The 10,390-nt window shown below is 35.1% G+C and overlaps 1 protein-coding gene across 1 annotated transcript in view; it reads left to right on the top strand.

The window, feature by feature from the left end:
- The window catches only part of LOC107752341 (receptor-type tyrosine-protein phosphatase zeta-like), a 54,823-nt gene extending 47,061 nt beyond the window's left edge, over positions 1-7,762 (top strand). The window contains exons 17-29 of the mRNA XM_016568292.1: positions 2,356-2,376; positions 2,518-2,614; positions 2,706-2,791; positions 3,107-3,241; positions 3,563-3,697; positions 4,188-4,351; positions 4,438-4,573; positions 4,741-4,887; positions 5,008-5,101; positions 5,734-5,807; positions 5,895-6,023; positions 6,172-6,324; positions 7,619-7,762. Of these exons, the coding sequence (XP_016423778.1) occupies positions 2,356-2,376; positions 2,518-2,614; positions 2,706-2,791; positions 3,107-3,241; positions 3,563-3,697; positions 4,188-4,351; positions 4,438-4,573; positions 4,741-4,887; positions 5,008-5,101; positions 5,734-5,807; positions 5,895-6,023; positions 6,172-6,324; positions 7,619-7,762 (1,515 nt within the window). The remainder of the gene's footprint in view (positions 1-2,355; positions 2,377-2,517; positions 2,615-2,705; positions 2,792-3,106; positions 3,242-3,562; positions 3,698-4,187; positions 4,352-4,437; positions 4,574-4,740; positions 4,888-5,007; positions 5,102-5,733; positions 5,808-5,894; positions 6,024-6,171; positions 6,325-7,618) is intronic.
- Positions 7,763-10,390: the final 2,628 nt, after the last annotated feature.

Consider the following 10,390-nt stretch of genomic DNA (forward strand, 5'->3'; position numbering starts at 1 on the left):
TTAAGGCATGTCTTATAAATGAATTGTTCGGTTCATTCAGGCACGTATATTCGCTCTCTACCCATTCATGCGTGAACGCAGGTTGTTGATAATAAATTTGAGTTATAATTAGGTCAGCAATGCACTCAGCTCTATGTTCCAGTCAGGTGCACAAAAAGACCCAGTTACAGCTTCATTAACATCAATCAGTGTCAGATTGTAGATTCTCACCATAACATTAAATTATTCACACTTCATTAGATCATGCACAAATCAAGCATGCTTTAATTGGACACAAACGAGACAGTAAACCTAATTTATTAGTTCTTGTCATAAGCGCTACCTATGAAAAAGTGATGCATATGTTTCAGAAGTTTCTGTTCGAGAGCTGTGTTGCTTTTTGTGTCATGTTCAGGCTGAATGAAAGTTTATTTTAGTGAAATGAGTTTTGTGGCATGCTAGTTACGTTAAACACCTGCACTGATACAAACGGTAGACTTTGAATGCATGTTCTGTTCAATCCATGACAGCAGGTCTTTGGATTCTGTCCATTTTAATTGATCATAGTTGATATTTGTGGCTAAGTTCATTCAGTTCAGTACAGCAGTGAAAAGGTTCCTGAAAATTTACTGGTATTCGTTTATTATTTTGACATTGTTGCTCTAACAGAAACGCATGGATCATTTACTGGATTAAACCAAAACCTCAGTTAAAAGTTCAACATCTCAAGTCATCAGATAATTATATATTTGTGTATATTTCTACTTTTGCTTTTATAAAGATTAAAGAAAGAAGATTAAAGTTTGCATGGAAGCCTGTTTCTGCCTTGTAACTTTTCGTAATTTGAACTTTATTTCTTGTCATTGCGGCTTTATTTCTCACAGTTGTGGCTTTACTTCACAATTACAATTTTATGTTTCATAGTTGCAATTATTTCTTATAATTGCAACTATATTTTGTAATTTTACATCTAAGAATTGCAATTATTTCTTGTGACTTCATATCCCACACTTGCAACTATATCTCACAATTGCAACTTTATGTCTGGTAATTGTTACTATATCTAAAAATTGTGACTTTATTGCTCACAATTTAGCGACTTTATTTAACAATTGCAGTTATTTCTTAGAATTGCGAATTTACAGCATATCTTAGAATTACAGCCTTATTAAACTTCATTTCTTCTACAGTAATTGTGGCTACATCTCACAATTACATCTTTTTTCACAATTGTGACTATTTCTTGTAATTGTGAATTTATTAGTGCTGTCAATCGAATAAAAAAATTAACTAATCACACATTTTCCTGAAATTATTCAAGATCAATCCCACCTAATATTAAGTTTTTAAATATACTTTTATATTGCGATGATTTCACATTCAATCTTCAAATGAATGTGCAAACAACATAAAGACAGTATATTTTTTAATATTTGTTGAATGGCATCTTTTTTTATGACTGAAGGCCAGTATCAATGATACCAATACTGATTTCTCTATCAAATTGCAATATTTAACCATTGACTATAGCCATTCAACATTACAGGTTCCCAATGATGGGAGCTCACAGAGAGCTATCAATTTGAACATTTATTAGACTTTTAAAAAAATACTTCTAATTTAAGTGAACTTAAAACAATCTTCACATAAACCCATTAGTTTTAAGGCAGCTTTAATCTCCTTTTTGGTAACTTCATGACTTAACTGACCACGACATTGCATGCACGTAGTTTATTTCGCTCTTTGATATAAAAGAATACAGGCTACAGCGCCGGCGCCTTTGTGCATGCAATTGAAGATCATGCACTGCGAGCACAGTACCATTTCCGCGCTCGCTTGACTCGCACCTGGCGCTGAAGTGAAGTGGAGCGCGCGTCTGAAAAGTCTCCGGAAATATACAGAAATTTAAACTGAAGTTATCAAATGCTAAATTCTAAATTAAATATAGATGAATCCTTAAAGCTATAAAAGTTATTTTTTCCTCTCCACTAGAATTGAAATCTCAAAATTCTGACTTTATTTTACAATTGCAGCTTTATCACAATTGTGACTTCATATCTCACAGCTGTGACTAGTTCTCATAATTGCAACTTTGTTGCACAATGTGACTTTATATTTCCCAATTGCAACTTTATTTCATTTTAATTTTGACTTTATTTCTCATAATTGTGACTTCCACAATCTTACTCGATATCTCACAATGTGACCTAATTTCTTGCTTTACTGACCAATCAGCATCCTGAAACTTATAGAGTAACACACTTAAAATGAGCAGAATCCAACCCAGCCTGTCAGTGCTTTTGCTTTGTGCTGTATTTCTGGTGCACAGTTTGTTACTGTATTTCATTGCTTTTTGCATTCTTACCCCCCCATTAGATACTGAAAGAGTATTTTGAGGTAAGCCACATCTCCCTTTAATTTGTTTGCTTTTGATAGCTTTAGCATGAATTTGTGACGCTCACTTGTCTGCACTTTGACTATGTCTTTAGTGTTGTCACTTTATGGCAGACTGTTGGAATAGTGGGTTGTGTTTTTTAGGAAGTTCAGACGTGCACCGTGGACCTCGGAACAACAACGGACTGTTCCAGCCATCCAGACAATAAGAACAAGAACCGATACGTCAACATTTTAGCCTGTGAGAACCACTGCCACAAATTAATACAAGCATTAAATGCACATTTCTGTGACTGATATAAAATGGTTACATCTTCAATTACATCCTTTAGATGACCACAGCAGAGTGCGACTCGCACCCCTAAATGACAAAGATGGGAGAAGCGGAGGGGACTATATAAATGCCAACTATGTGGATGTGAGAGACTTTAACTGAACTCAGAAACGTTGCCAGGCAAATCATGATGATTATATCATTATTTAATCAGTGAGGCATGAATACCTCAAAGGGTAACCATTTAACTAGCACAAGTGATAAAAAGCACTGCTGATTTGCTATTGATTCGATCATAGAAAGGTCAGGCATGGTGGCACTTTGAGTGTGAGAAAGTGTTTGGGGCCCCTATTGTAATATTGTGTCACCTGAGATGTTCTTTCAAAGTTTAAACTAAGAATACTTGTTCTTCCCTACTTCCTGTAGCTTTATTTGTTTCTTCTTTCTGTTTTACACAAGGGTTTTAACAAACAGAAAGCCTACATTGCAGCACAAGGGCCCTTAAAGTCCAGCACAGTGGATTTCTGGCGGATGGTGTGGGAGCAGAATGTGGGAGTGATTGTTATGATCACAAACATCATGGAGAAAGGAAGGGTGAGCCATTTTAGTGCAGGTTCTACCTAAATTCATTAATGTCATGTCTGACATTTTAAAAATAGTTCACCCAAAAAAGATTTCTCTTATAAGAAACATTTTCATATGGCTTCAGAAGACTTGAAATATAGCCCACAAGTCACATGGACAAGAATATATATATGTATATATATTTTTTTTTTCTTTTGGAAATGCAAAATTGTACTGGTTTAGAAGAGGATGAGAATGAGCAAATTATGACATTTTTATTTTGGGGTGACAAGACAATAACAAATTTGGGTTTATTCAGCCTGAACACAACAATGTTTATCCATTTCTCAGAGGAAGTGTGACCAGTACTGGCCTCTGGAGAACCAGGAAGACTATGGATGTTTTTTGGTTACTGTTAAAAGCACAAAAGTCCTCGCGCACTACACACAGAGAAGCTTCACCATCAGAAATACCAGCATAAAGAAGGTATCCAGTAGGCATAGACAATATATTGGAACAATAGTAGTTAAGGGCTGATATTTTAGGGTTTTTTGTATTGGTCGATGTTGGATATTTAATTGTGAATGTTTTTCCTCTATTTTTACTACCTTTGCCATAATCTAAAACTCACTTAAAGTGAATATTTAAAAACACTGAATTTATAAACACTATAAAAATGTAATCTTTAGCAAATCTCAAAATTACTTTTAATTTTTAATACTGTACATATGATGTGATGCCTAGATTCACTTTCGGCATTTTAAAATCGTAGATTAAATTTTAGTATTTATTTTTTCATTTATTTAGACACAATCATTCAGGTTTTTAATATTAGTAATATTAAATTGTTAATATTAATTGAATTAATTAAATGTTAACATTTTAACATGATGATACTTTCTTTTTTAAAACAATCAGGATTGCATTAACTTTTGCTTGTTTATAGATCACATGTGTACTTGATGATTTTTTTTAGGATTCTCAGAGAGTTCGTAGTAACGAGAGGACAGTAATACAGTACCACTACACACAGTGGCCAGACATGGGTGTACCGGAGTACGTCCTGCCTGTGCTTTCATTCATCTACAAGTCCTCTAGAGCTCGAACAGACCACATGGGACCAATGATTGTACACTGCAGGTGGGCTACAGGACTATCTTTAAACGTATAAAGTCATATTGCATATTTTACACTTCTGACGTGTGTTTGGGTTTGTGTGTGTTTAGTGCTGGAGTGGGCCGAACAGGGACCTACATAGTGTTGGACAGCATGTTAAAACAGATTAAAGGGCAGGGGACAGTCAACATTATGGGCTTCCTCAAACACATTCGTACACAACGGAACTATCTAGTTCAAACAGAGGTGAGTGAACAGCAATTCAAATCTCACGCTGGTGCACAGAACTTGCTCTATAAAGAAAAATTATACATTATTTTCTGTTTAATCAATCCTTAGTGTTGCTTAAAATTTAAACTCAAAGTTGGACTCAAGTTTCCTTCTCAACATCAGTTGTTCTGGTACCCTTACAGGAGCAATACATCTTTACCCATGATGCTCTAGTAGAGGCCATTTTGAGTCAAGAGACAGAGGTGCCATCAAGCCATATTCATCAGTATGTTAACAACCTCCTAACCCCAGGGGCCTCATGTAAGACACAGCTGGAAAAGCAGTTTAAAGTAAGTGTGCTATCAGTTCTTTAGTGATTTCTGAAGAGCACAGCTGGAAGTATTTGTATCAGCACAGTTGTAGTTGAATAATGTAACCTGATATACATGACAATGACCTTGTCATTGCAGTTGGTGTGCCAGTTGAATGCCAAACAGAATGATTACAGCAGTGCCCTGAATGACTGCAACAGAACAAAGAACAGGAGCTGCTCTCTGATTCCTGGTGTGTTTATTGTTATTTTTCATTATCTGTTCATTATTTTATGTTAGATGGATAGATGAGACTGATGTTGGACAGACAGACAGACATACAGACAGATAGGTAGATAGATGGATAGATAAAGACAGACAGACAGACAGACAGACAGACAGATAGGTAGATAGATTGATAGATAAAGACGGACAGACAGACAGATAGATAGATAGATAGATAAAGACGGACAGACAGACAAGACAGACAGATAGATAGATAGATACATAGATAGATAGATATCAGTGTCTATGACAGATATAGTCTGTCATTTCTTTAGATAGACAAGACTGATGTTGGACAGACGGACGGACAGATAGATAGATAGATAAATAGATAGACAAGACTGATGTTGGACGGATGGACGTACGGATAGATAGATGACAAACAGACAGACAGACAGATAGATAGATAAAGACGGACGGACAGACACAGATAGATGACAGACAGACAGACAGACAGGTAGATAGATAGATAGATAGACAAGACTGATGTTGGACGGACAGACAGACAGACAGATAGATAGACAAATAGACTGATGGATAGAGGAATGGATGGATGGACAGATATTCAGTCCTCTCATGTGATTGTTGTGTGTTTTGCAGTGGAGAAATCCAGAGTGTGTTTGTCCACATCAGCAGGAGAGACGTCTGACTACATCAATGCCTCATATGTCATGGTGAGACATTCAACGTTTCTCCAGTCAATCCTCTATTTATAACCTTATTTAGATTGATATTAAGACTCATTCATGCATTCATATCAGGGCTATCGGCAGAGCAAAGAGTTCATCATTACCCAGAATCCTTTGCCCAGCACAGTGAAGGACTTGTGGAGGATGGTGTGGGATCACAACGCCCAGGTTATTGTTTCATTGTCGGACACGAGTAGCACGGTCAGTACAGCTTTTAACTGCTTTATAGCGTCAGGCCTATTTCCTACATTTCCTGTCGATCTTCCAGTGCTGAATGAAACCGATTGTACTTTCATTAATCTCTCATTCACTCTTTCCTCCCTCTGTCATTTCTTTATTCCATTCCCAGACAGAAGACAGCGAGCCAATCATATTCTGGCCTGTGAGAGATCAGCCAATCAGCTACGAGACGTTCTCTGTATCGTTACGAGGGGAGGGCCACGTGTGCCTGTCCAATGAAGACATGTTGATAGTGCAGGATTACATTCTAGAGGCCACACAGGTAACATCATATCTGCTACAAAGCCAATCAGATTCAACAGCTAACATTAGCAACATTAAGAGGATCAGAGATTTTACCCATAATGCACTGAAAGGAAGGTATCATACTAAAGCTGAGATAATCGATTCACAGAGCTGTAAATGAGTGATTTCTTTGCGTCAGTTCTCCAAAATCATTCAAAAACACGAACACAGGCATCTGTTTTAAGGATTGCAGCTGGTGCCTGCCGTACGATTGTGGAAAATATTAGGAGGAGCAAATGGCTGCTGACGAAAGCGAGAGCAGAGTCTGTTAAAAATCACATCTGGTACTTTTCACACGCTTGCCATTAAACCATCTGTATCTGCTGAAACATATTGATCATAATCACACACACACACACACTTAAAAAAAGTTAACTTTTCCATCAAAGCAGATTTGATTAAATTTAGCTTTACATCACTTGCTCACCAATGAATCCTCTGCAGTGAATGGGTGCCATCAGAATGAGAGTCCAAACAGCTGATAAAAAAAATTACAGTAATCCACACCACTCCAAGCTGCTTGTTTGTAATAAACAAATCCATCAAGTTGTTTTAACTTTAAAAAGTCACTTCAAAATACCAGTCCATAATCCATATTAACGCTTCCTCCAGTGAAAAAGTCCATCAAATATAAAAGAGCTCATACATAAATACATACTATATTTAATGCTTACTAATATAAAAATGCATTAAATTGCAACTCTTTTTTGACATATAAAATATAAAATAAATATTACATTTTATATTATATGATATAATATATAATATTATGTATACATTGGAGATATATATATGACAACTTGCTTTTTTCCACTTGTAATTACACAATCAAACACACTCCTAAATACATCAATTATGATATTTACACTATATAAATCTTCAAATATAAAAGAGCTCATACATAAATACATACTATATTTAATGCTTACTCTTGTATGTTAAAAATTATGTAGGTGATTTAAATAAATAATTTTTTTTAGTATGTATGTGCTCTTTTATATTTTATGATATTTATTTTTGTAACTTCAGGGTTTTCCATGTGTCTGTAGACTATTGGCATTTAGACATTTTAAAAGAAATGAAGTGTTTTTTCCATCTATCTGGAGTTGGCAGCCGTTCTGATGAGGAAAAGTCAGTCATTAATAATTCTGCCCTGAGGTGGAATTAACTCAAATCCACAAGGGAAAATGTAATATTTTGAGCGGGATGCAGTGGTCAAACTACCAACATGTTCTTGTTTTTTTAATTTTGACATTTTTTTGGTCGGATAGGATCAGTATCAGTTCCTCTACAAAGCCATCCTGAGTTTGGTCAGCACCCAAGAAGACGAGCGAGCGTTTCAGTCTTCAGACAACAACGGCACGGTCCCAGGAGACGTCTCGAGTGCGGCCGAGAGTCTGGAATCTTTGGTGTAACCATAGTGACGAGCCGGCACAGGAAAAAGACTTGTTTTTCTATCAAAGAATGCTCTTGTTTTCCCCCAGTCCATCTCTGGACTGATAGCGCTCTGCTGGATGCAGCGCTGTCATTAAATGTGTGCCTTTGTACACTCCACGTTTTTATTCATTGTTTCTCTCTTAAATCGCCACCTTGTGCTAATGTCTTACGTACTAATGTCTTCTCATAGAGTCATATTTATTTGCTTAAAAGCTTGTTTAAAAGGGAAAACTTTTTAATAAGACTGTTTTTTATTAGTCTATTTTTTGAAGTAGAATTTCAGCCAGTTTTTTCATTCAAATATACAAAGAAAGTGGCAAAATCAGTCATGGATAAAGGGCAGGAAATAATATTCTAATGTGTAAATAATATTACAGCAACCACGTCGATGGACCAAATTTCTATTTATGTCTAGAATTTTATATTTGAGGCACTAGTGTTTTACAAGACATGGCTGCGTTTGAATAATTTAGTCACATTTGAAATGATGTTTTAATATTTCTGATGCCTCTCTGTTTTGTTACTGACGTAAGATGATGCATTACATACTGACACTGTTTAGCTGTACAAGATGTTTTTGTCTGTTCGTAGGATTAAACCAAACCAGAAAGCACGCAAGGAGACTGGTCTGTTTATGCTGGGATATTTCATGTGCTTAGACTTTTATAATTCTTGTTTTTTGACAATATATTTAAAAGGAATAGTTTGTTTAATAATGTTAATATACCACAAAATATTTTCCACATTAACCCTAATCCCTTCTTTAAAAGGAAAAAAATAAATCAGCAAGGCACTTACAATAATAAAAAAAAATGAATGAGGTCAATTTGCAAACGTTAAAATTGTCACTGTTTCAATAATGTAGACACAAAACAAACAATATGCATACTAACATGCTTCATATTAAAATCACTCACTGACCTTTTCTGTGTATTTAATATTTTTGTAAAAACTGTGATCATTTTTTTTTTCAGGATCCTTTAATGAATAAAAAGTTCAAAAGAACAGCATTTATTTGAAATTGAAATGTCTTTACTATCATTTTTGATCAATTTAATGCATTCATGCGGAATAAAAGTATTAATTTCTTTAAAATTCTGACCCTTAACCCTCAACTAATATATTTATTTAAATATAAGATTATATATATATATATAATTATACATTTTAAAAAATCTGACGCCCTCTATAGATAGAGAGCAAGAGAGAGTAACATAAATATGACATATTATATCATTTTTATTATGTACATTATATAATAAAAATGTACTATATATTATTATATACAATGTGCATAATATAAAATAAAAAATGATTTTATTGATACAAAAAAGATTACTTATGTAAATTAAAAATTAATGTAAGGGCATTATAAAATAAATAAAAACAAACATAAGCTACGAATTTCTGCTATTTAAACTTTCATTTTAGGTTCCTCACTGTATTTTTAAAAACAAGGGATGAGTCAAAATGTGATACTGAACTCTGGTTTTCATCTGCCCTCAGGACAGACTTGTGTTGATTACAGTCTCCAGACAGCAGCCGCTTGGCTCGTGTCAGCTGTTAATTCTGAACTTGCTTTTCTTGTTACCTCGGCATCCTGATTGCCAAACCACCAAAACCAAGACCAACCAACAGTCCTTCAGTTCTCCATGTGGCCCAGGAGGTCAGTAAAAGAGAACAAAGACAGGTTTCCTTAATGACGTTCACCAAATAGGGTTGTTTTTCAGTTAACTTCTGCTTCAGCCCTCCTCAAATTCATCTTGGCTTAAGCCATCGAGACGGTGCTTCTGGCAACGATCAGATCACTCCTTAAGCCACTGCATCTTCAGGAACTGATTATTATAAATCCACGGCTTAAGGGTTTGGTGACGAAGATGACAGCTACATGAGTTATGGAATAATCCCTTTGAAGAATCGCTTGTAATTATTCCTCAATTCTAATCCAGTCTTAAGAGCAAAAGGTCATTTACACAAAAATATGGGTCAAATGGCCAGACATGGTCTTGAGGGGCTACTGGTAGCTTCATTTGCGTTTTTAACTTCTAATAAGTACAGCCCCAATTATCCTGCGCTTGGTGGCCTACTTTATAGTGACCGCACTGATGGCCCCACACCACCAACAATGCAGACTGTTTATGACTGCCACAAGGCGGTCAACAAGGGCCAAAGAGGGGGATGAAAGGTAATTTTCTCAAATTTTTGTCTAAAGAATGACATTTATATTTTTATAAATGATATTTTAGATGCTTATTTGAAGAAAAACAAGGAATACAAAACAATGAAAGAAAACACAAAAGTTTGGATAAAAGCTAGTTTTAAATCTACTCTTTCTCCAGGTGCTCTTTGATGAAAAAGTAAAAAAAACTATTAATTAACAACAACAGTATTAATTTGAAATGGAAATAGTTAGATGTCTTTCTGTCAATTTTGATCAATTTAATGGATCCTTGGTAAATAAAAAGTATTAATTTCTAATATATATAAATATATGTACAGTGGGTACGGAAAGTATTCAGACCCCCTTAAATTTTTCACTCTTTGTTATATTGCAGCCATTTGCTAAAATCATTTAAGTTAATTTTTTTTCCTCATTAATGTACACA

Source organism: Sinocyclocheilus rhinocerous, unplaced genomic scaffold (assembly GCF_001515625.1).
Source record: "Sinocyclocheilus rhinocerous isolate Xijiao unplaced genomic scaffold, SAMN03320098_v1.1 scaffold861, whole genome shotgun sequence".
Taxonomy (NCBI): domain Eukaryota; kingdom Metazoa; phylum Chordata; class Actinopteri; order Cypriniformes; family Cyprinidae; genus Sinocyclocheilus; species Sinocyclocheilus rhinocerous.